At 35.4% G+C, this 27144-nt stretch overlaps 1 protein-coding gene across 1 annotated transcript; it reads left to right on the forward strand.

Annotated features, from left to right (window-relative positions):
• LOC113666960 (cleavage and polyadenylation specificity factor subunit 1) lies at nucleotides 1-26880 on the forward strand. The gene is made up of 43 exons (XM_089200091.1): nucleotides 1-332; nucleotides 808-847; nucleotides 1383-1516; nucleotides 2141-2224; nucleotides 2768-2925; nucleotides 3626-3775; nucleotides 4537-4676; nucleotides 4994-5104; nucleotides 5417-5510; nucleotides 6140-6227; nucleotides 7007-7094; nucleotides 7630-7658; nucleotides 8519-8576; nucleotides 9511-9584; nucleotides 9752-9820; nucleotides 10211-10216; nucleotides 10433-10513; nucleotides 11136-11216; nucleotides 11710-11763; nucleotides 13282-13389; nucleotides 13806-13839; nucleotides 13981-14153; nucleotides 14411-14532; nucleotides 15814-15912; nucleotides 16649-16828; nucleotides 17754-17937; nucleotides 18539-18611; nucleotides 18696-18754; nucleotides 18945-19097; nucleotides 19749-19865; nucleotides 20331-20421; nucleotides 20610-20694; nucleotides 21117-21258; nucleotides 21720-21788; nucleotides 22662-22745; nucleotides 22948-23094; nucleotides 23237-23269; nucleotides 23828-23894; nucleotides 24481-24528; nucleotides 24621-24761; nucleotides 25027-25156; nucleotides 25478-25616; nucleotides 26365-26880. The coding sequence occupies exons 1-43, from the start codon at nucleotides 189-191 to the stop codon at nucleotides 26410-26412; spliced, it is 4209 nt and encodes a 1402-aa protein (XP_089056217.1). The 5' UTR covers nucleotides 1-188; the 3' UTR covers nucleotides 26413-26880.
• The last annotated feature ends 264 nt before the right edge of the window (nucleotides 26881-27144 follow it).

Below are 27144 nucleotides of genomic sequence, written 5' to 3' on the forward strand. Positions count from 1 at the left end.
CTGGTGTCAAAGCAGAAGGCCTGGTAGATTTCTGCGCACAAACACGAGGAGAGAAAATGGTATCAATCAAGATATATATGGCATTCCGTTTCATGCTGTTTTGCTACTGAACTTCTTCGATTACCTGTTTCCTGCTATAACTTTCAATTATTTGCAGGAGATTCTTTTTTACTATTATTTTGAAAAGAATGTATGCGATTTATAAACAAACGCACCCTCCGACAGGGATCGAACACTGCGTCTACTGTCAATTCTTTTCGCCAGCTGAAAACAATCTTGTTGTGGCGGGGACATCACAGCTTCGTATCTACAAGTTTTATACCCAAGATGAGGTAGGAGACGGGCTCGGGAATCGTTTAGTGGGGACTTCAGTTGTTGTATTATTGAAAATATCTTGCTCGATTATCAGGTGTAGACATAAATACTCTATTCTCTGCAAGCGAAATTCCCTAGGCAATTAAACTATTTCCGACGTCTCTTTTTTCCTGGTGGTTAAAGTTCTTCTCAGACTGTCACGTTGGTACCTAGAAAAGGAAATATTGTTTAAGTAGTCAAATCAAATTATGTATATCAAATTTCAAAACAAAATGATCTGAGGTAAACAAACAATATGGCGGCTGAGGGGCTGGCGAAGGGAATTGACCGCTGTAGGTAAATGAAACAGCTGTTTTCTCATGCTTAATTTGTATGCCTTGTTATCAATTCCTTGGGTCTCCATCTTGTGTTTAACTATTTAGTAATGTTCACATGGCCTTTGGCAATTAATTATAATTAAACTTTCTTTGATCTATGATGTCTTCCTTTTAGCATAATTCAACAGGACCAGCATCATCAGACAAGACAGGAGGTCAGTATTTACTTAAGGTATCAGTATTTGCTTGGGTTATTAAGTGTGAGATGTACTCATAACAGGCTTTCTTAAGTTAACTCAAAACCAACGATTAAATTAGATTTTAGCTTCAAAGAAAAACACCAGATTTAGAAAGTAGAAAGTTGCCAAAATATATAGAGTGTTATTATGAATATTTCTGGTTACTTAAGCTGGCACACTTGGTGATTTCAAACACTGATTGTAATGAATTTGATCCCCACCAAAAATGGCCAATATCTGACATGCTATAGAGATGGAGATGTTCTCAATCTTCTGTATTATTACTTCCTAGTAGTTTAGGTTTAATTTTTAATTTTTTTTTGGGGGGGGGGGGGGAGAGATTTGGGAGGGAGGGAATTAGCCTCTCAGCAGATTGTAAATGTAGGTTTACATGTGGATGGTTACCAACATTCTGAGACATCTTTACCCTTCAATGTAATAGTCAATTAAATAGCTCATATACAGGAGGTTCACTTTGCAACATTGGGTATCTATGGTTTACTTTACCTAGATGGTACTGCAAAGAGAAGGAAGTTGGAGCTTGTCAGCCAGTATTCTTTGTTTGGCAACATAGAATGCCTTAAAGCTGTTAGGTTAGCTGGAAATTCAAGGGACTCACTGCTATTGAGCTTTAAGGATGCCAAGGTATTCTCTTCTTCAAATTTAAGCAATTAAATATTAAGTTTTTTTTTTTCAATGACTTTTTTTTTCATTTTTGCATAAAGAGGTGAATAAGCCTTTTGAGTTGATTTATATCAATTCTGTCACTTTGGAATAACCAAACATTCATATTTAAAGGAGAAATGTTCTTCACTTTAAAATGTTATTTGCATCATGTTGTGGACTTTTAGTCAAAATCAGGGTCAACATTTGATGAAATGTTCTCTCTAATATATTAACGATGAATTGATTTGTAATCAGCCAATGGGAATTTAATTATTTGGTCAGAGAAACCTAAATAGGCATATGAAAATGAACTAATATTTCCAAAAGATTCAATTGCTAGTTAAATCCTAAGACATTTACAAGACCTACATTAAATTACATTACTCATGGAGCGCTTTAAGTGAAATGTATGAGATAAGAAAGTTTTCCCATTTTAAGTCATTTTTCTTCCACTTTAACTTCTTTGCCATTTATTTTAGGAAAGGAAAGAAAATTTGACTTAAGGTACACACGTGTGCCTTGATAATTAACATGATGTCCAAATTTATAAATTTAAATTCTTAGAAGTGTTTTTTAATAAGTGTTATTTGATTATGCGTGCAGTTTGCTGTGGTGGATTATGATCCAGGCACTCATGACTTGAAGACAAGAAGTTTGCATTACTTTGAAGATGACAAAATAACCAAGGTAATAGAATTTATTATTAAAACCTCTGCAGTGGTAACCAAAATTTTAAATTTATCACAAAATGTTGTCTTCACAGCAAGAATGGTTATGTTTCAAATAAAAGCTATTGTTAAGTAAAGTAAAGGTGAAGTCTGTACTAGAACCAAAAGACTCCATCAGTTTAGTGGAGAATATGTAATGGCTGATCACTTTCAAGCAGTCCATTCAAAGTTGGTTTATACAGCAGAAAAATTGCCCACCAACCCACCAACAAAGAGGTACAAATCCAAAACGTTTGCCAGGGTAAACTATATGTGTCATGTTGTTTAGGGACCTGTCTGTTTAAAAGTTTTGGGGTCAAAGCCATCTTTGCCCCAAAACTTGAAAAAAACTTGGTTCTGTACCACTTTCTTCATGTTGTAAAATAGGTTTTGTATGTTCACCATTCCTGATATTCCTGCTTTGTAAATGGCAACATGAATTCATATTCACATGTTAAATAATGAGACAGATGGTACTTTCTTAATTTTACAGTCATTTTGTATTCCTTGTATCACACTACAGAGTTGCAATCAAGAGTATTTTCGGCCTCCTGTGGTGTGTGTGGATCCTGATCGACGCTGTGCAGTTATGCTTATCTATGGCACACATATTGTGGTTTTACCATTTAGACAAGAAGGAGTATTGGATGAACACGAGCAGGAAGGAACTTTTACAGCAAGGTATGATATATGTGCATAAATGACCTGATTTTTGTAACAATATATCCAAAAAGCATTATGGGACTTACTCTGTAGATGGGTATATAGATCTACCAAGTATAATTAAATTTGGTCATAGCCAGGTAAGTGATGTGATGATGTCACCAAAAACAATCACAACAATAAATAAAAAACAACAACAATGTGCAGCCTGGAAGCATTACATTAGGGTAAACTATTCCAACCTCTCTTTCAATAATGACCCCATGGCAGGGCAGAACAGTCATTCATTTGTTAATTTTACAGTAACTTCTTGAGACACAAAGTATGCAGTGGTGAAGCAAACAAATTTAAGTGATGGCCATGCTTTTTAAACTATAGATTGAATTTCTTCTTGATTCAGCCTTCACAGTCATTACAGGGTACATGTTTATTTGGTTAAATTTGTGCCTTATGAGTAATGGAGATTGTGTATGGCCTAACTTCAGAATTTTTTAAAGGAGTTTTATTTTCAGATTGGGAATTAGGAATTGTTTGTGTTTTGTGGAAATACTTTTTAGGGGCCAGGATGTCTGAAATTTATGCTGTGAACTAATTTTTGCCATTGAAGGTAGTGTTGTGTTTCATGTACTTCTCTGTGGGAATGGATTTCTGTAGATTGAGGAGAATCTACAAAAATTTTGACCTACAAAATGTTTGTTTTTGTTATGTTCTGTTTCAGTGGTGATCGATCTCCTTTGTTACCAAGTTACACCATCAACCTCAAGGACATTCATGAAAAGTTGTGCAACATTATAGATATTCAGTTTCTTCACGGTTACTATGAACCTACCTTGTTAATACTTTATGAACCACTGCAAACTTGGCCAGGGTGAGTAAATCATTGTATTTTACAGTGCTGGTAATTTGGTTAGTGTTTGTCTGACCAAAAGTTATGGCCTTCTTTTTTTTTTAAGAATTCGCTTGAGGGAGTGCAGAAATTGTTAATAGTTTACTTTTATTTGTGGAATAAGAGTGTTTCATTTTATGTGACCATCTACCCTTTTGATGTAGAAATATGAAGTCTTCTTCAATTTTGGGCACAAAAATTCACAGTTGTTCCCAAGAAAAATGGGTTTCAAATGGCAAATGTTAACTTGCTTAGGGTTAGGGTTAGGGTTAGTCAGACAGTCTGGGAAGTCACTAGTAATTATTGCAATGAAACTAAAACTAAACTGTGTGTGTAAACCATACAAAATTGTTGCCAGCTTTTTTTTAGCTTCAGAGGTACCAGGCTTTCTAATAAGTGAAGTGAGTGCTGGACTCAGCACCAAAAACTCTGTTTGAAGCCAGTTTATTATGAATGGAAGTAATGGGATAATAAGAGGGAAATTGTTTTTCTTATTTTTCTCATATGGGCTCTTTACCAAGGAAACCGCCTTCTTCAAATCTTCTTGAAAGTGCTGTTATGGTTACATTTGCTTTATTATTTCTATTTATGGCTTGGCTACATATCACTGGCTTCAATTGCACAACAATGGTATGAATAATTTTCTGACAAGCATTCAAGGACTTGTAAGCTATAAGGATGTATACAGTTACATTAAAGTGAAGTAGTCCATTTATTCCATTTGTTTATTTGTTTGTTATTAGCCGTCTTGCCATGCGACATGACACATGTGCTTTGGTAGCTGTCTCCCTGAATTTATCTCAGCGCACTCATCCAGTTGTGTGGTCCCTGAATAATCTGCCATTTGATTGTAGTCAAGTTCTTGCTGTACCTAAGCCAATTGGTAGGTTAAAAATAGTAATAATACATCAATTATTGGGGACTACAAGTCAACTTTATTTATTTATTTATTTAATCTGTTGGTATTTCTCCTGTAAGGAACATATACATACACCAAAGAACAAGTCTTGCCATAATTATGACAAAGAATTCAAGTCAAGGAGTTTTCTCCATTATTTATACTGTTACAGGATAGATTTAACTTTTTAAGATTACCTTTGTTGACAGGCATGGGATTTTTCCAGGAAGAGGTTTGCACTCATTTCATTGGTTTAGTTTTAGGTTTGCATTTGACTAAACTGTTATTTTTTCATTGGGCAGGAGGAGTATTGGTTTGTGCTACAAACTCTCTGCTGTACCTCAATCAGAGTGTTCCACCATATGGTGTGTCATTAAACAGCATAGCTGAACACAGCACAGACTTTCCTCTAAGTAAATACCAACTTTTTTTTGTTGAAGCATAAATGTTATACATTTAATATTGTTTTTTTTTAGTAATGTATTTGGACAGGCAACATTTTTTCTTTTAATTACTCCACTGAGAAATATAAATTTTAATTAAAATGAGTGAGGCAGGTATTTTTGGTGGAAAAGTGTGAAATGGCAGGACCAGTTGTCTTCAAACCTCTTAGCAGATCATGTCCTAGATGACGGCTTGAATTAAGCCGATCCTGCTTCTTCTGATTCACAATCTATGTATGTTGTCGTGATGAGGGTAGCCAAGCAAGTTATTGTATTTTTCAGAGGTCCAAGAGGGTGTGGTGATCACCCTGGATGGTGCCCAGACTTTGTTTATATCATCAGACAAACTGGTCTTTTCACTAAAGGGGGGAGAAATGTGAGTTCATCATAAAAGTATTGAATGTAATGCTGAATTATATTTATGTAGGTTTTGATGGGCTGGTTGAAGTGTAAAAATACCACTCTGACTTATAAAAAGTAATTTAACATGCATTTTCCCAACTGGTTCAACTTACACATAAACCATAGTTATCATCCGTGGAGTATATAACCCTTTTGACCCCTTTAGAGTGATTGGTATCAAATTTCTCCTTACAGTATCACTGCTGAATCAAACACTATGGTCATAAGAATAGAGTAAAAGATCACCACCTTGAGAACCTATTGATAGGTGAAGAAATTCTCCTTGTCAGCACCATAGGAAATGTATAGAGAACAGTCTGGAGAATATTCACACTGATGTTAGGGTGCAAAGAATTAAATGTTAAAAACTCTTTGTCATGATGTACGTCATTGAGTTGCATAAAACATTTTCAAATGTTTTCCTTTATAAATGAATGCCTTGTGGGAAAGGAAGAAAACTTTTTCAAAATGTCAGTATGAACTTGAGCAATGAGATGTGATAAACATAGACTATGAAAGTCTTCCTAATTACCTTGAAATTAATAAATGGGAAGACATGTTTTAAATTTATACCTATATTGTTTTGTTTGCTCCCATGTGTAGTTATGTTGTAACCTTGGTAACTGATGGAGTGCGGAGTGTACGGGGCTTTAATTTTGACAAAGCAGCAGCAAGTGTGCTTACTTCCTGTGTATGTAACAAATTTACTATGATAATTAAACTTTCTTTGTAAGTAATATGATAAGATTTATGGTTCATTCTTTTGTTACAAGAGTTGCTTATGCAGTGAGAGGTTACAGTATGGTTGCATTTACAACAACAGGGGCCTTTGGCAAAGGAAATCAACACACAAATATAATCCAAAGTTGTTTAAATTGCTCTGGCTTTTCTTTGCGATTTTTAGTTTGCATCATTTTGTGTAGGTCCTTCCAACCAGTTGTCATGGCTAAAATTCATCTTGCAGTGGCTCAAATCTGAAGATCATTTTTATTTAGTGTGGTACAGATTTTCATATTTTTGGCCTCCTCAGTCACTTAAATTATTCTTCTGTTTTCATTCAGACAGTTAAGAAAACTTAACAAGATCAGTTGGGTCTGCTTTGGGACAAAGACCAGAAAAAATTGTTGCGCCTTCTTTTTCTCCTGTCTATTCCTTTTTTACTTACCATATCACAACTTTTGGATAGTTTTCATCAGTGGCACAGGAATATTTTGAGACACATGAACTGATCTGTAAAAAGTTGTTTTTGTTGCTACAACTTTATAGTTAAGTCAGTTGTTGTATTCTTCATTCTGGAAATATTTACCTCAGTCATCTGAAGAACGTTTTTTTATATTTTGCAGCAAATCTCTCCTACTATGATACCTTACTTAGTTTTCCTTCATGAAACTTATTTTTACTCTAAATTTTTTTTCTAGGGATCATACTTTCTGTAGGTCTTATAGCTGTTTTTGTGTGTATTTCCTTCAGGTTTGTGAGTGTGGAAATGGGTATTTATTTCTTGGATCTCGACTTGGCAACTCAATCCTTGTCAAATACACTGAAAAGGAGGAACTAGGTAATGAAAAGACAATTGAATCAACTGTAGATGTTTTCTGAATGAAGACATTTCTACTCTCTCTTGTTCCTCTTGAAGAAAAATAATGGTATCCAAATTGGATTACGTTAGGATGTTGTAGTTAATAAAAACCACCAGCCTAAGGTTGAATTAAGAACCATTTTCAGTACACAAACTAATTGATAAAGTACTGTTGCATTTGATATCAAGGGTACTTTTGATTTGTGCCTTATTCCACATCAAGAAATGACAACATTTTCAAGGGCAATCCAAACAGATCTCTCATAATGGTTTAATCAGTACCTGATAAAGATATTTTATGTATGGGCAGTATTAGATACACTTCAAAAGGTTCTCCAGTTACATACTATTTGTAACATACCTGGCCCAATATCAGCTTCAGAGCAGTAGAAATTTTAAAAAAAACTACAGATGGGTAGCATGAAGCCCTCCAGCAATCATCCAAACAAGCAGCTAGAATACCATATTTCTGTATAACTTAACATTTCATGGTCCTTTCTTTGCTCTTTGTTAGGTACAGAACCAGATTTGTTCTCACCAGGAGTAAGTTCCTGATGCCTTCAATTCAAGTCTGTTAAGCCTTACTCATTGTAATTAAGTATTGGTAATAACATGATTTTGAGTGAAATTTGGTTTAAAAAAGCATGAGAAAATTTCTCTAAGGTGACAAAATTTGTAGTCTTTGAAAAATTTACAAGTGCTTATTACAACAAATTGCAAGAGAAATCATGTTATAACTTGTCAATAGTGTACATAAAAAACCATTGCAGAAACTCAAGCTAAATTTTGAAAGCTTGCATGTGCTATTTGTAATTTGCTCTCGTGTTACAACTTTGCTGTCATGTTACATGAGAATGCTTGTTTTCAGCCAATCAGAATGGTGTAACCTTTTCATGTGCATTATTACAGCTGATTAACTCTTCTAATGAATACAAAACCTTTATTTTACCAAAACATGGTACAATATGTACTCATGGAAACTACTTGATGTTCTACATACACACTTTATGTTTGCATGCATCAAGTTGAGGATAAAATTCCTTGCAAAAATCTAGATAATTGGAAAAAATTGCTGTAACATAGCATGCCTGCAAATTTAACTAGATCCTGTATAAATGAATAGACACTTCAGAGCCTAAGTGCACAACATGACAGGAAACTGAACTCAGTAGCTTTGAAGAAATCAGTAAGCACTAAATACATGCAATTACCTAACAGAGTACTGGTGAAATAAATCTTATTTTAAACTTGACAAGAGAACAGAGCAATATTTATGTTTACATAACAAAGTTCAGACTATCGTTTCTTCATTAGGCTGTGTGGTGATAACTTAGTATTTTGGTACTTACTACTCAAGCTATGCCTTCTATATGAGAGAATGAATAGAGTGGTATGTTTTTTAGATGGACCCTCCACAAGCCAAAAGAAGAAGACTGGACACAGATTACACATATGCTTTAGGTCTGTATTGGATAATATATTTTTCATTTTTTCCACTGCTACTGACAATAATATACTAATACAAGCAAAACTACCATATTAACTTGAGGATGGAACACAGTTTTATATTGGAAAAAATGGGGTAAGAGTTAGGGGCACAGCTTATCTGAAGGTATCAGCATTTTGACACCTCATTAATTTGCTTGATCATAAATATTTTGTATTAAATGACTAAAGCTAAGGTAGAAAAAGGTAGGCATGAAATATGAGTATTATCATTTTTCCTGTGGTGTTGTCACTTCCTATGTGGATGGCAATTTTCTATTGCATACAGCTAGCCTTCTTAAGGCAGTGAAGTTTACTGAATATGCATCACCTAATGATACATTATGCTTGGCCAGATTGGCTGGTACTCAATAGCAGTGATTAGACCATTTGGAAGATGTGTTCCATGAGCGGTCCACAATTGTTTAGTTCCCCCTTTGTAGTTTCTCTTGTTTCTGTCATTGCTTTGAAATCTTCCGTCAATCACTTCTCTCACCCTGCGCGTGTAACAGCAGGGCTCAGAATCAAGAGACTTAACTTTTGTTCTAGAGAAGGCTGTGTCTACTGATGTGGCTGTGCACTGAAATGGCACTGGACTGTGTTTCAGCGAGCCAGATGTCTCTGTAATGCTCTTTAATTTTGTTCTGCATGGGGTCTTTCACTCTTGTTGCTGTTAACATAACCACATCCACAAGGAATCTTGTAAACCAGGCTATCATATGATCCCAGTTTGATAACATATTTTAGCTGCACTAAGTCTGATGGTAGCATGGTCTGTGACTTGAAAACAGCATGTATCAGTATTCCGTGATTTAGAAAGCTGCGGCAGTGTTTTCAATGTACTCAACCCAGTAAATAACCACCACCTTTTCACAATTTATTTATTTATGTTTGTTTATGTCTTTGACAGATGATCTGGATGAGTTGGAAGTGTATGGTAAAGAAGAACAATCAGGGGTGAAGCTCACATCATACTCATTTGAAGTGAGTTTGTTATATTTGACATATACATACTTGTCAACTCTGTGGAAGTGAATGATTGTCACTGAGAGAAGTATTGCCAACTCATATATGTTTAGTTTCAATCTGCCAGGTAAAGGAAAAAATATATTGTACCTACCTTAATTAAGATGCCATTGTCTCATTGACAGGTATGCGACAGTTTGCTCAACATTGGACCTTGCACTAGTGTTGATATGGGAGAGCCTGCATTTCTTTCGGTGAGCTTTTGGGATCAGAGTTTTGTCTCTGAAGTAGTTTTCATAGTATGATCTATATTTTGTTTGCTATCCTCCCTGCAATAGTAGAGAGATGAGACAGACAAATGAAGCAATATAAATTTAGTTTCAGAAAGTGCATGGAAAGGAGAAGAAATTATTACATCATTAATGCTTGTAAATTGTGCAAGAGAGTCTTATCTTTATGCTCTCAATAGCAAATTAACCTCCAGAAGTTGGTGTAGGGTATGAAGTTTGAAAACTAAACTCAATCAATTCCAATCACTTAGCAGAAAACATGTTTTATATTTCATTTTTAGTTTTGTTTATTTTCAAAGAACTAACAATTTCATTTTGCTTTTGAATTGACATGTTCTTCATTGTCGTCAACAGGAAGAGGTTTGTAATTTTCATCATCTCTATCTATGTGTATTCTACAAATTAGCATGCATGTAGTTTTTGTTTATGGTGATTTCAGTTTTGCTCTAATTTATTTTAAGAAGTGAAAATGCAATCCTTATGGTTTAACAACTATTTCCCTGTTTCGTAGAGAGTATGCAAGTGTTTTATGTGTACTGTTTAACTTCATGCAGCTATTTTGTTACTGCTCTGCAGTTTTCTGGTGGTAAGGAGCTGGATTTGGAACTTGTTTCATGTTCTGGGTATGGAAAAAATGGTGCATTATCAGTTCTACAGGTGTTGTAAATGTCTTTTTGTTTTATTATTAGTTTTATGTATGAGATTCAGCAAGTCTGTATTTCCTTCTTAAAATAAAACTTTGTGGGGTTAAGACTTGAAAGACTTGTAATGGAAGATAAACTTCTGACAGTTGACTGTTGAAATAAAATTTAGTTTCTTGTTTTCTGAGATGAAAGCAATATTAACCAACTAGTCCCCAAGTGTTCATACATATCTCTGCTGGAAGCTTAAGAAATTTAGGGATACATGAAAAATTTTACTTGCTCAGAGTTATTAAAGAAACATGTCAATTATTATCATAATGTATTTCTAATGTCTACTGAAGAAGATGCAGTAGAACAAAATCATTTGAAAGCATTGAACAACAAAAGTGAGCTAAAGATGTGATTGAATAAGAAGTCTCAACTTGATATTTGAATTTTGAATATGAATGAATTTAACATGGTGATATGACGAAGAATCATTATTTTGAATATGAAATTTGGATGTGAATTGGTTCATTACTCTTCCTATAGTGTTAAATGTAACCAATCTAAATGTTAATCCATATAGATATGAGTCTGTGTCATTACAGCATGTTAATCTTTTAGTGTTCATTCAAATTATTTCCTATTTTTAGCGAAGTGTGAGACCTCAAGTTGTGACAACATTTGAGCTTCCTGGCTGTGTTGACATGTGGACTGTTTTGTCTGGTGAACAGGTCTGTTAAAAACAGGAGAATAAATTTCATTACAGACAAGTACAAGATTTACTACACTGTGAAATGCTGGTGTACAATTGAAATATAAGTTCCCTCTCAGTATTCAATGTTCACACTGTTTTTGCCAATAGTTTGGCAATCAAGTGTATTTACTGAACTGTTCAATCCCTCACCAACAAGTTTTCTTTGACTCTACAACTTGCAATGCTTGCTTTTATTAATGGTTTCTTTCAAAAAAACTTGTAAGGATGTGTCTTGGCTATTGTAATTAATGAAAGGCAATCTTCTTAATCTCTGGGAAACACAAGGCAGTCATTCATTCTGAAAAAGGGTATGAAATCTGTAGTAAATATAATTTTGCCTTGAAACATTTCCTGGGGTGACTTCACCCTGAAGAGTCAGCCGCTATTAATGGCAAGAGGGAGGGTATAGTTGGCTTGGAACATTCCCTAAACATAGTAATGTTGCTTCTTTGCTTTGTACATTTACCCAGGGTGACAACAGCTATCACTCATTCCTACTGCTCAGCAGAGAGGACTCTAGCATGGTAGGTATTTAGTGAGAATCCTGTGGAATATTTTTCATCAGTATACACCACACAGGTGAATACTGCTTTTCATGCACACTGACTGGCCGGTTCAGATGTGTTTTGGGAGAACCATTCACCCTCAAGCAGTAGAAGAGACAAAATTGCACCAAATTGCAATAAGAAAACGTTGTGATATTAAATTAATTACTGGGATACCTGTGGTAGCCCAGTCATAAAATGCCTTTGTTTTTTTGTCTTTTTTTTTTTTTTTTCCTCCGCCACAAAATGGAAAAATTGCGCAATAGTACCCAGTGGTCATTGGGCCCTCAACACCATGACAACTAACTGTGATCCAATGAGGGTGAAGGTGTTCACATGCTGATCACGTGTTATCTTGATGATGATTGACGTTGTCATGCACGGACAGGTCCGGGTCACATGACGAACACGAGATTTTTGCTTAGAAAACTCTTTTGTCGGTCGTTTTGTATTTCAACGTGTTCTGATTACGATCACCTGAAGCATTATAGCGCAAACGCTCGAAATACTTACAGACGCATACACAAGTCGTATTGTTCGCGGCCAATCCACACTAAAAGATGTTATTGAGCGGTAATTTTGGACTGGATTGAGTCGCGAACTGTGTATCCGTTGTAGTTTCTGGTGATTTCTGCCGTTTTAAGCTTGCTTTACCATCACTGTTATTCACATCATCTACTTTTGTTACGTTGGTAAAATCTGTACAGACATCACACAAACCAACTCGCGCACAAAGTAAGAAGACTATATTGAAGGCTTGAAATTATATTACGATTGATTTTCATCAAGAAATAGGCCAGGAATTTTCCACAATAGTGCAAATAATCGTGAAGGCTGATCGAGGAAAAGCGATTGCGTGATGCTCGGTAAGCTGTAAGATGACATATTATTTACCAGACGTAAAAACTCTTCAGATTCTCAGTCTGCATTTTGTACCCACTCTGCAGTCTCCAGTCTATATTTTGTATCCGGTCTGCTGACTGCATTTTGTACTAACAGGTATCTGTGGCACCAATACAGTTTATTTTTGGTTACATTTATTCGCACAAAACACATAATCTACCACAAAATACCTGTGTGTGAGGTAATTCGACATTTTCGTTCTTTTCCACGTTAATACTCTTCTTTCCTTTTGTAAGAATGTAGACCACAAAGAATCCACCCACCCTACAAAAAATAACTCTGGCATGCATAGCATGCCTATGTTTTGAAATAGGTGTATGCCCTTAGCCGGACTTGAGTTCACTATTTCAGTATACTAATCGGACACCCGTAGTATCACTACACTTGATTCCAAGGATCCAGTACTATGCAGGTATCCCAGTTACCCTGCTCACAGGGTCTAGTTTAACTAGTACCATAAATGACACACATCAGGTCCTTCTCTCACTTTTAAGCTGTAGTGCCTGTATCAGGTATTTAGGACTACTGTAATGGTTGGTGCATGTAATTTTTTATTTGATCAGGCATTTAAATACCATTTTTACTCCAATGAAGGTGTTAAAGACAGAACAAGAGATTATGGAACTTGATCACTCAGGCTTTACTTCCCAGTATCCCACTGTATTTGCTGGAAATCTTGGGAATGGAAAGTACATCTTGCAGGTTGTTATTGTTACCTTGAGGTGTTTGGTCACAAGTAGCTGAAAGTAGACAGACAAAATAAGAGTTTATGTTCACAATTTGTATAATTGCATGTAATTTACAATTTGACTAAAAGAAGTATCAAAGAAAAAGGGTGCTAGTTTTACGGATATGTTTTTCATACAGAAAGTTATATTTTTCACTAGTTATATTTATTACCAGTAAATAAGTTAAGGTTTATATATAATTTTAGAGATTTTATGAGGCGATAACTTTTACAATTTTTATTTTGTTTCTTTAAAAAAAAAGTTACCTTCAATTTCTATGATGACGATGATGATGTCAAATTTAGATGCTAGAGAAATTAAGTTAATTCTTTGCAAGCTATTGACTCTCAAAAGTAAATAATTATTAATAATTATCTTTCTATTTATTAGGTAACTCCTCAAGGTGTTAGCTTGTTAGAAGGAGGTGAGGACGACCTCTACTTCATCAAGTTGTTTGATTTTTGACTGTATTGTCTGTTTCTAAAACCAAAATCATTTTCTTTGTTCTTAGGAGTAATTATGCTTAAGAATGCGTTAAAGTTTTGTTTGGTTGTATTTTATTTAGTAACACAGTTGTATCACATTTCACTGGATGCTGGCTTGTCATCAATTGTCTGGTGTTCACTGTCTGATCCTTATGCAGTCATGATGACAGCAGATGGTTCCATTATTTTACTTGAGTTTACATTGGAAGGTACAGAACCTAAGGTGAAGATATCCAGGCCACAGATAAACCAAGTAAGCATTCAGAACAAGAAGGCCAACATTTCCTTCACCTAATCAAATCCTGTGTTGGTAAGGTTAAATTCAAATGAGTACCTAAGCTTTTTATTTGAATTGCTTTTAATTAGGGTTGCTTCAGTTATGCACTGTCTGTGGTGATAACATCAGTTCTGTAACTTATAGTGAAATCAGCTGTAAGTGAAAGTGACTCCATTTGACTATGACTTATACTACTCAGAGACAACCTTTAATATGCAAACATCTGTTTTTAGGGGGGGAAAGTCTGCGCCTGCTGTGCATATAGAGATGTCAGTGGTATCTTTTCCACAGAGAAGGTGGACCAGTCACTCAGAAAAGTTCAACGTCAAACCAGTACTCCCACCACTCCCAAAAGGTAGATCAAAGTTGGTAGAGCAAAATAATTTTTAAAAAATAAGGTTACTTTTTAGTATCATGCTATACATATAATTTTACTTTTAGGTTATCGTCTCATACCTATTAATGGTCTACATGGTTTATGACTGTATTGGTGTTTTTTCAGTCAAAATTGTATTAGATCATTGTAGTTATATAATTATTACTACTGACAGTAAGCTTTCCTAGAATAACAACTCTTTCTGTGCTCTTGCAATAGGCATATTTTGACATATTTTATGGAAAAGTATATCATTTTGGTAACAGAAATGTCCCATTCTTTTATTTCTTTTTATCAAAATTATTTTCATATATTTTTCTTAGCAATTACTACTAGCTAGCTTTTTGAATGGTTATAACTTGATGCACTGCCCAAAGTTTCAGTCATTTTGATTGCCATGGCATTTAGAAAAAGATTTGGGGGTTAATACTCCATTGAAAGTTGCCAGTAGTGAACAGTGTTTGGCTGTCATGTAACAAGTTGAACATTGTGTTTTTGTTACTCTGCGTGTGTTTGTTGTCAAATGTTAAATTGAGATAAATGTTTACATAAAATATTAGGAAGTGGTAGACAAATCATCCTCTATGTTTTTTTCTTTTTTTAGTAGCTTAAATTGTATTCATGGCAACCAATGCATGATTTAAGTTAGTCAAAATTGACTCTTTTAAAAAGTGGTGGATTGAGCCCTTTGATTGCTTGTGTTTGGCAGAATCTGTTGAAAATGATTTTGGCAGGTCGCTCGAAGTATAACATGCTTTTTTCAGCCTGTTACAGCTCTTAAGCTCTTCTCATGGAATGTTTTTCAATTCAAAGATTATTCCTTGCCTTGATTATAGTACCATGAGAGATATCCAAATTTATGGCTGTGATGCAGGGTCATCAAATCCCTTTTGTCTCCTTTGATAAAGAGGATAAATCCAGATATTGTTTGTTTTCTATTTATTTACAAAGTTTTTTTTTAAGTTAGTTACTCCTGATGTTAGTTTGCATCCTTCTGGGGAAAGAAAAGATAACTCTTTACCATGATTGATTCTTAAGAGACTGCAATTGTTTCTTTTTTTTCAAATTGTCATGTACTATGTTTTTTGTGCAAATTACTCATTCTGTTTTCCTTGTGAGGAAGTCTAAGCTTACAAACTTTTTTTTTTTTTTTTATGTTTCCAAGCCATTTATTTGTTTGATAATAAATTAATCTCTAGATGTAAGATGCAATAAAACATGTGAAATGTTCTCTTACATTGTTGCTCATTAAATCTTCAGTATGGATGTGTTAGATGAGGATGAACTGTTGTATGGAGAATCATCTTTGCCATTTACGTCTGATGAAGAAGCGCAAGAACAGAAGAACGTAAATGACAGGTCAGTTGCTGGCTTTGGTGTTTAAACACTTGTTTTCCATTTATTTCACCACAAGAAGGCTGGGTATTCCTTTTACTGACAAAAATATCAGAACTTTTTGCGTTCAAAACCATTTTTAACTAGTGGATTTATTATTTTTCTCACAAGCTGCCATTAATGCCTAAAATTTGTGTGTAAGGAATTTTTTGTTGTTGGTAATACTATGTGTTTGAAATGTAGTTTTAAGATATTTAATTATGGTGAAAATGAACTAATACTTGATTGGCATTATGTTATCTTGATCTTTTTAAAAGGGATATAAGCTTAGTTAAAGCAGAAGGCTTTTTTTAAATTTTTTTTTAATTTTACATCTTAGTACTAGTCACGTTGTAAACCTCGCTCTTATGTAAGACCTTTTCTGCACTGCCAGACATTTTTCTAGCATTTTTTGTACCACATTGCCATAACTCTGCTGGTTCTAATTGAATTCACAACATTTCTTTGAAACTGATCCTTACTAACCTCCCTTATCTCATTTTATGGACAATTTAGAATCTTATAGACTATAGTCAAAGGTACTCACTCAAATGGTGTCAATGATGTCACTCCTTTGAAAATATAAGCTACAGGAGAAAAAATCATCAACCATTTAATACTTGTTGTTATTCACTTATTTGTTCTGCATGTCAGTGTTTCTAGTCTATTGGTTTATGTGGAAAAGAACTTTCTTTGCTTAAATTCTTGTGTGTCTTTGTAGTGTTTTCACAGGGGAATCAAATGCTGAAACAGTGAATCCAACATGGTGGTGTGTTGTTTGTCGTGACAATGGTGTCTTGGAGATTTACACTTTACCTGATTTCAAGTTGGTTTTCTTGGTTAAGAATTTCAATATGGCTCCAAGAGTGCTCGTGGACAGTGGGTCTGCTTCTGGTGTAAGGTAATGAACTGTTTGCGCCTGTGGGTCATCTGCATTATTGAGACTTAAATAAACAAGGAGTTGTGTTTATTTGTTTATTTTTAAAGGCTGTTTGTAGCAGCCTCCTAGAGTCCCAACACTTCCTGCAGTCTCAGATTGTTCAGTTGTAGAGCTTCATGTACCATCAGGGATAATCACATTGAATCAAAGGGAAAACTATCAGAACTCACCAGTTTGTTCTAAAATTTAACTGTGCTGATGTGAAATGTCCTGAAAGTATAGAAGAATTGAGGTGATTGCAATGTTATCAAAACTTGTGCAGGTAATGTTTTTTGAAGTTTACATGAGTTTGACAAAAACTCTCATTTGGAAACTGTCTTGGTTGTTTGCTTGCAGTTTAATAGACTTTTCTCAATTATTTTGTAGAGCCAAAGTATAGTTTAAAAAGAATGATCGCATTTTGTGGATACAAGATTACCTTTCAAAGTGCTATCGTTTTGTCTGGCTTTTACTGAATCAAATCATTTCTCAAGAAAATATTGTCCTATCTACTTTGATTCATTTGCTATAACTGATCAACAAGTCCAGAAAAAAAGTTAATTAACATTATAACAATCATGTTTTAGAGAATTGAAAAACAGTAATTATTAGTATGGTCAGAAATTCCAGTATCTTGCTGTAAGGTGTTCTGCCTCAATGCACCTCTCCAGCCTAGAGGACCCTTTTAGCTTTAGGTTTAATATTGATTATGACCTCATGGGTCAAAGAGTGAAAAATTGCATGGTTTGGTTTCACTGAGGAACTGAATATTGGCCTGTGGTTGTTTCTAGCACACCATTTCATTCCATCAGGATTTTACATTCCCATGAAGGGTACCAGGAAGTTATCATTGTTTTGAAGACTTTGTCATCTCTAATTTCCAATCTTTTTTATTTATTTTTGAAAGTATCACAGGCAGTGTCGGTCAGGAGGATTCTTCACCTGTCAGGGAAATCTTACTAGCAGGCTTAGGGCACAAAAACAGCAGACCTATGCTTATTGCACTTGTGGAACAGGAACTTTTGGTGTATGAAGCATTCACTTTCACTGAAGCTTCTGTAGAAAGTCACCTTAACTTAAGGTTCAAGAAGGTTGGTTTCAGTTTCTTGTGTCATAGAATATCTAATATGTGATACAACAGGAGGAGAAGGGCTCTTTTGCTAGATTTTTATAGCAGTGTATCTGACTAGTAAAGAAGTTAAAACTTTCTCAAATAGCACCAGAGACATTTTCTACCAAGATTTGTAATTGAAGGGGACAGTGTTTGTATATTATAATATATTATTATATTATATTATAATATTATATATTTAATTTTACATTTATTGCAACATATTTTTTGGTATGGAACTTAAAAAATTATTAAGATTCCTCTGAGAGCCTTCAGTTAATGCTTTTAATGTGTGGATAAATTATTATTCAAATGATATCTTAATTCAGTGAAGTATTTTGAAGATACTGTACTGGGTTCATGATGCAGCTAAAGATAAAATTAATTGACTGTACATGTACTTATTTTCTCTAAAATGCAAAAGCAGCATGTATATGTATTTTGAACCTCACTCCATTTATGAGTAGGATGGTATATCTATTCTTAGTGGCACGTGTGAGACAGTTTTGGTAGGAATTAAACTTTGACTGAAGATGAATTGCTTAAAACATAGCTTTAAAATCATATCTCTTTTTTATCAGGTCCAACACAATCTGCTTCTGCGTGACAAGAAATCAAAGCAGCAAAAAGTAAAGCAGGTTGATGGTATTCAAGGTAAATGTTTAATAATAAACCCTAATTACGGAGCATTTTGGGCACTTAGTGGATTAAATTTTGCCTTCATGATCTTTGTTGCAGGGACAAAACCAAAAGTGTCCAGTCTCCGTGTCTTCAGTGATGTCTCATCTTATTCAGGGGTAAGTAACTTCTTCATCAAACTTACACTTGATCATTCATTGGCAAAGGTGAGTAGATTACACCTCTGAACATGCCTTGATGCTCAATAATAAGGGATTGATGTTGTTTGAGTGAAATAAGTTATATAAGTGACATTCAGTGGGTTAGGAAACGTCATTTAATAATCATGGATGTATGTTGTGTTTTCAGGTGTTTTTGTGTGGTTCCTACCCCTACTGGCTGTTTGTTACTAGTAGAGGTGCGCTGCGAACTCATCCGATGAACATTGATGGCGCTGTCACTTGCTTTGCCCCTTTCCATAATGTCAACTGTCCAAAAGGTTTTCTTTACTTCAACAAGAAGGTACACACAAGGCTTGTCACGCAACACACTTTGTACCCTTGTCCTGTTGCTTGGTAGGAAAGTAGACATGTTGTGTAACGAGCTTAAACGACTTTTGCTAAGAAGACCAGACTAATCTATTTACATGTGTATACAGTCTTCACAGATTATAGTTCTACATGTTCATCAGGAAATGTAATGTTGTAGATTTGAGCTAGGAAAGAAGTTTGTACCAATACTTCGGTCAAGTTGATGATACTTCCCTTTGAGAACAATCAGGTCTCTCTGGGTCAAATAGCCAACAAGATCCTTAGGGGAAAATAAGGGAAATGAATTTAGGGGGCAACTTTCTAAAGAAACTGTGGTGCTCTGTCGGTGGAAGAGTACAACAGGGTTATTTTTGTATTGTCAACTTAGTTGATGGCGTAAATTGGCCACCGTAAAGAGTTTGAAGGCTGACGTTAGCAGAGCTCGAAACGTCAGCTTTCAAACTCTTTACGGTGGCCAATTTACGCCATCAACTCAGGTAATAATACTAAATTACCCTGTAAAACTGGGAAGTCACTTTTCAGAACCGTTGTGGTAAAGTGCTGTGTAAAACTGAGACCTTTAAGTTTACTTTTTTGAATTCGTGTTTCATTGTTTCCTTTAGTTTCATTGTTTCCTTTACAGGGGGAGTTAAGAATTTCAGTTCTCCCAACCCATCTTAGTTACGATGCCCCGTGGCCTGTAAGGAAGGTTCCTCTGAGATGCACTCCTCATTTTGTGACTTACAACAGAGAAAGCAAGGTACTGCGGGTCACATTTCAAAGATATACCACCAGTGTCAGTTTGTTAGTTGTAGTGAGCTTTTTTCTTCAGTTGTCAGAGTAGCTGAAAACTTCTCACATTTTGAGATCACGACTGAAAGACAATCATTGCAAGCTTGACGTCTGAAGACTCATAAATGTGATACACCACCCAACATTCAAAATTCGAAAAGTGAAAACAACGATTCCACCGATCACATTGACATCTCTGTCATAAGCAAAAAACACAGGAGGACCACAACACGATGCAAAATTAACAAATTTGATGGAATTTTGAAGTTTATGTGACCAAAAGTTCTTAATTTCCGTCTTCAATGATTCCTCATAAGTGGCGTTCCCCAAGTGTGGTTGCAGAAAATGAACGGGGGGAGGGGTAGGTAGGGAGGCTTAGCGAAAAAAAATCGTTCTTCCTTGTGTCTTGATTGTGTCATTGCTGTTGTGTCAGACATATGCAGTTGTCACAAGCTTGTCAGAACAAACTAAGAGAGTGGTCAAATTGAACACTGAGGATCATGAAGCTGAAGATATCGATAGAGGTAAGCGAGAACTGCATCCCTCGGCAGGCCTTCAAATTTTCATTATTTCATTCGAGGTTCCCTCAATCGTATTTGAGAATGTTCCACTGTGATAATATGATTGTACTTTCAGTTCATGAATATCGAGTAAAAAATGAAATAATAGAACCTGTCTAACTACAAAACTAAGTTGTCCAATTTCATTGTAGATTCAAGATTTGTATATCCAATTATTGACCGATTCAGCCTACAGCTTATCTCACCAGTTAGTTGGGAGATTATACCAGGCACACGGTTAGTAAGAAATGAAGATCTGTTTCCATTCTCGGTTTTTTTCTGTTTTTTGTTTCTTGTTTTTTCTTGCATAATTATTGACTTAGTAAAATATTTCCAATTTCATATGAACTTAATCAGCAGACCTCAAACCTACTGTCTTCATTTACTTCATGACAAAAATTTTCACATCAACATTCGAACTGACCATATGGTGCACGATTGGTTCAATGGTCTGACCAGTTTGAAGAAAAAAGGAAAAGTAATCCAAAGAAAAATCGAGAATTCATGGTGTTGAAAAATTCATTTCGATTGTACATAAAAGCAGCCTACAACCAATGAATCTAATGACATTTTGATTGATGGGGTGAAAACATTTCTTTATTTATTTTTTTTTTTGCATAGTCATCCACTTTCTTATTCAACGATTGACCTTGTTTCAGAATTGAGATGGAGGACTGGGAACATGTCACCACCTGCAAGAATCTTATGCTAGCAAGTCAGGAGACTCATGCAGGTCACAAGGGTTTTATTTGTGTTGGCACAACTCATGTGTACGGTGAAGATATTACCTGCAGGGGACGGGTAGGTTTCTCTGATGGGTTGACATATTGCAAAAACAAAAACAAAAAAACGCATTGTCATATAACCGGCATCCAAGCAATTTTTATAGAATTTCCACTCAATAATTCTTTCAAATCTCTTGATAATATCAGAATTCTTCTAAGAATTGTTCAGTGACTTTCAAAATTATCTTTGCTCTCTAATGAACTAATTTTCTGAGGTTGAGCTTAACTTCTTCTTGACACAAATTAAACATTTTGTGGCGAGAATTTTCTTCTCATTTATCCACTCAACTTCCTTAACGCTTTTACGATGTGTTTTTTAAAATCTCCTTGACAAGATATATGCGTATTACCTTAGAATGAAAATTTCCGATTGACTTTTTGGTCGAAGGAGGTGATTATGATGTCACGACTTGAACAAGGATCGACCTTCTTCACATTTGGTGTTACTGTTTTTAAAAACAATTTTTTTCCAAACAGATTTTGATATTTGATATCATTGAAGTTGTCCCCGAGCCGGGCCAGCCATTGACCAAGAATAAGTTTAAGGTAACAGCGAGGATTTTGTTATGTCGATGTACACTGTTTAGCATTACAATTGATAGATTACAGGCAAGCATGCTGATTCTCCTTGCAATGGAAGTTCAAGATAGCTTATGAATTAAATCATAGAATAATGTTTGAGAAAAACTCAATCCTTTTTCTTGTTATGTCAAGAGTATTCGTTCATGTAAACTGAGTGTGACCTGCTTAAACCATGAATGAGTGGGTGGAGAAGATGTGTGTGAAGCCCAATTATAACCATCACAATTTCTACTGTTGTGATTGGTGGATGGATGTATTGCTTTATTTTTCACAAATTGTTTGGTAGAGTTGTAATCAGACACCTTAAAGCAAACAAATGCATCAGCCAATCACACTGAGTATCCTCAAATGAATCTACCAATTACAGATTGAAACACTTTTAACAATATCCAATAGCTGTTTCTAGACCTTTTCATTACACTTTTTACAGCAGATTGTTAACGGTTAAAATATTGAATTACAAGTCTTTCTATCGATATATAAATTTGTTTTTATTGGAAATTGTAATGGTTTTTATTAATTGGTAATTAATTGTTGTCCAATTGGGTCATTAGTCATCCTCGTGATTAACAAATCAAACTCGCGCTCCTGAGATTGTTAACTTTTCTCCCGGAAAAGTCAGGGAATTTCAAAATTCTATGGCTGTGGCAACCATGTCAATGAACTGCGCATAAACTTAAAATTAAAATTATGATAAAGTTGTTAAATGTAAAACTGCAATTCATCGAGCCACGTCTTCGCCATTCGCGGATCATTGACGCATCCAACAAGAAATGTTACCACAGAAGCTGTACTAATTGTGATCTGCTCCGAATTTTTCTTTTTGTTTGTTTTTAGATGTTGTACGGTAAGGAACAGAAAGGTCCAGTGAGTGCTCTGACTCAAGTCAATGGTTACCTTGTAAGCGCCATAGGACAGAAGGTATGTTGGCCTTCATCTGTCTCATTCATTAAAAAAATATGGCATGTCATATTCATTTGTAACTTCATAGCTCGGAACAAAATGGGAAAAATCTCAGAAATCTCTACATATATGTAATGTATGTATCTCTGTAAGTTACAGTATATAGGACTCCGTAAGGATGTCATGCTAAAATTTCTGTTTGTTTGGTCAAAATTAACAGATTTACATCTGGAATTTCAAAGATAGCAATGATTTGGTGGGAATGGCATTTATTGACACGCAAATGTACATTCATTCCTTAATGTCCATCAAGACTCTGATTATTGCAGCTGATTTATGCAAGAGCATCACTCTCCTTCGATTACAGGCAAGTCAAAGTTTCATTTCACTAGGTATAAAATAAATGAAGGTCACCCTTAATTCTTCTTACGTGTTAGTTCTCATTGAAACCCTACGATAGAATTCCTATGTGTGCAGTTGAATGTTATTTTTGTATGTTCGATATCTAGGAGGAAACGAAGACTTTGGCATTCGTTAGCAAGGTCAGTAACCTATTTTCAAAGTTATTCAATGGCCTCGTTCTTTTTTCGCGTTTTTATAGACCTCAACATCGTCTCGCTTCATAAAAAAGGAAGGAAAAAACTCAGCCAATATCCAGTCATCTTGACCTCAGGCTCGGTCAACAACGCATTTATTGCCGTCTCACTTTTGCAGCCTGCGACTTGCTCAAAATTTACCTCACGACGCTGAAATGGGTTCCTCACGCACGCCTCAATATTTATTACACTCGCGTGACGTGATTTCTTGGCAATAATAGAAAAAAAATGGGAAATTTGGGACGATTTTTTTCACTAAAATATCACGACGAATTGTCATACTCAACAACAAAGCATAAATTTAAGGAAGTTTCAGAGGATTCCAAAAACTCCCGAAACCAAGAAGTAACATTGCTATTACCAAATTACAATTTTGAATACCTTATATTCTGCCGCTAAGCGTTCTCCTCCCACTGGTTGACCAGTTTATTTCCTTGTTTTTCATTTCCTTTCCTTTATTTACTCAAGTAGGTGTATTCACGAAGTATTTACTTTTTTGTTCAGGATCCAAAACCATTAGAAGTGTATTCGGCCGATTTTGTCATTGATGGTCCACAACTGGGATTTCTTGGTAATGTACCTTCTTTCTCTTTCTCTTTCTCTCTCTTTTTTTCAATTTTTTTTTTCGCTTGTACACTTTGAAGATTATTAGTAAGGATATGAGTCAAATTAAACTCCTCAGAGGACAATTGTTTAATCACTTGCACTCAGCAATTTTTCCATTACAAGTCTCGTTCATCAAAGACTTCCATTTCAATTCATGGCCAAGGGGGCTGATCGAAAAATACCTCGTCTTATTTAAGGGTGCATCATGGAAGGTAATGATTTGAGCTAAAGGAATTGAAAGCCAACCTGAACTAATCGACGAAAGCTTTTTTTTTTGCGAATTTTGACTACTTCAACCTCTAGCTGTGTATAAGTTGATGAAATATTGTTTTAAATACTTGTGATCGTTAATGGAGTGTTATTTAAATTCAACGTGGTTTCATTGTATTCAGTTTTATTCAAAGATACGATGGCCTTTTCCATTTGAGTCAGTCGTGTCGTCTAAAATATGTTACGGGAAGCCATTTGAATTCAATTGACTGCCAATGACTGTTGTGTTGTTTCTCATTTTTGTGCCTTTGTCAGGCTAACGATCGTAATTTCTTTTACAGTATCAGATGGTGATCAAAACTTGCTTTTACTCACTTATCAACCAGAAGGTAAGAAAATGACGCAGCCAATCTCTATTGAAGTTTTATGCTTCCGGTTAAACTTCTTTGAAATATCACGGGCTGTGTTCTTTTATTTTTAGCTGTTGAAAGCTTCGGTGGTCAGCGACTTCTTCAGCGAGCGGATATTAACATAGGAAGCCATATTACTTCATTCTTCAGGATCCGTGCAAGAACAACAGGAAAAGTTGGCGGTAAAGACTTGAGACAGCTGACTTGTTTTGGTAAGTTTACATTCTTATTTTACTGGGCTAATGTGTTGGTTCAAAGAAAGTTTTAGAATTGATCGGATCTCAAGATCCACGACCAAGAACACTGAATTTTGGAAGAAATTTTGTTGTTTTTCTTGAAAAGATGCTCGCGCAGAAATGTCTGTTCACATGGTAAATTGCCGTGGTATTACCATATTCACCATCAGAAACGCTTTTACAAGTATTTAATTAATAAATTAGAATTCAGTGATGATGATTGATGATTGCTGTTGTTCAGGTACACTGGATGGTGGGCTTGGACTGTTATTACCTATGACTGAGAAAACATACAGACGACTACACATGCTGCAAACTAAACTTGTCGAATGCATTCCACACGTCGCTGGTCTAAATCCAAAGGCTTTCAGGTCGGTTGACATTTTAATCTTATTGTTTCCGGTTATATCCCTTGGTATTCAACAAGTTTAAGGATTGCGATTGTGCACTTGAATGCGTTGTTCGCTGAAGTCAGTTCCAGAACTGTTAGTAATTCTTGAATATTCAGCAGTCATGACTGGTGAAAGGCTTTCCTGAAGAAATAGGATTCAGTTTTATTTATAAATCATGTTTTCCAATTTATTATTCATATACAGTGCCGTGGAAAATATCATCTCCTGTTTTTGACAATGACGCAGTTCAGAGATTCAGTCCTTGCGTATTTAATAAGTCGTTTTATTGTTCTTTTTTAGACTTGTACGAGGTAAGAAACGAAGCTTGAACAATCCTCACAGAAACATATTGGATGGAGAGTTACTCGGCAAATTTCTGCAGCTTGGCACTATGGAAAAACTTGAGGTTGCAAAGAAAATCGGCACCACGCCAGCTCAGGTATATTAAGCATCTTCTATAAAATCGTTCAGTTGAGAGTAAAACAAAGATAACACACGCAGATACACGAGGTTTGATGACACGAGGTGTGATTGCAAACAAACAAAAAATCATTTCAGTAAAAAAGTCTTCACTAAAAGTCAAGCCTTTACGACGTTAACAAATTAAAGGTTGGTTTGTTCAGTGTGGCCGCTTTGTGATTCCGCTCACCGTATTTTCCCTGCGTTTGCTGTCTAATACTGCCGCTTGGTTTGCGCGTTCTGTTGCCCTAATGTGGTCAAATGGTGAAATAGTGAAATGATACCATGCAGATATTCTAAATTTGTTACTGAGGCATATGTAGAAGTAACTTCAACGAAAATGTGCGCGGACAGTATCATCCTAGCAGAATAGCTCAAGTGTCGTTCGAAGCTAGCTTTTATACTTCAAAGTGAAGCTGGCTTGAACTCGCTGACAATTTTAGTGGGAACGAAGATTATGAATCGGCTTATATATTCACCCACCTCAATACTTTTTCTTAGTGAAATTTTATCGTTCGTACTCTTGATGGGTTACTTTTGAAATTAGTACGGGATAATTATCAGTACCTACGAGATAAATGGTCACTTGACACGTCTACACACTGAAATCGCACATGAGCAAATGATATGATGGTTTGTAACACCGCAACGTTTGCTCTTTTCGCTTAGTATATACATCACTTCAGATTAAGTAAAAACAGAACACTACCTACTTTTGTAACTTCCAGATTCTTGACGACTTGATGGATGTTGAAAGATCGTGTTCACATTTCTGAGGGCAACGCCGGAGAGGTGTTTAAATACAAGTGAAAGATCGTGATCGCATCAAGGATGTAACTTTTCCTTTACGGACAATTGTACCGGGATGACAATTAGTTACTATACTTTCTTTTTTCGTTAAAATCTCCAAGAAGTTAGAGAACTTTACTAATCAGAGGTTACAAAATTTATGAAACATTGTCATCTAGATTCCCAATCTCTTACACTTCTCTTACGCGTCCTTAGCGTGATAAATGTCGAAATACATGTAATTTTTTGTGAGTTGTCGGACCCGCCACCTAAATAGAATGGTCTACTACTTTTGTTGCTGATGCGAATCATAATTTAAGAAACTACCCATTGTCTCTTGGCTTGATTATGAGTTATTTGTTTCAAGTGGTCCTGTTAGTAGCACTTCCTAGAAAGTTGTTGATATTGTTTCTCTCCTGTTTTTATTGTGTACAAAGAATTCAAATTCTGTGGTCTACACTTGTATTTTGTTTAATCGAGATTGACCGCGTAAAAAGTATTCCCGTCAACTACGTAATTGTCATTAGCTTGATCGTGACGTTGAATGACTCGCTAGTAGCGAGCTAAACAACAATGGTCATGCCTCATTGTTATGAAATCGCTCTAAAAATCTAGTAGGACTACGAATAGAACCCGACACATATTTTGGGGAAGAAATCGCTAACTAATTAGAAAGCACGAGCTAGAGTATCATCGATGTACTGTTTTGTTTACAAATG

Source organism: Pocillopora damicornis, chromosome 3 (assembly GCF_964200805.1).
Source record: "Pocillopora damicornis chromosome 3, jaPocDami1.2, whole genome shotgun sequence".
Taxonomy (NCBI): domain Eukaryota; kingdom Metazoa; phylum Cnidaria; class Anthozoa; order Scleractinia; family Pocilloporidae; genus Pocillopora; species Pocillopora damicornis.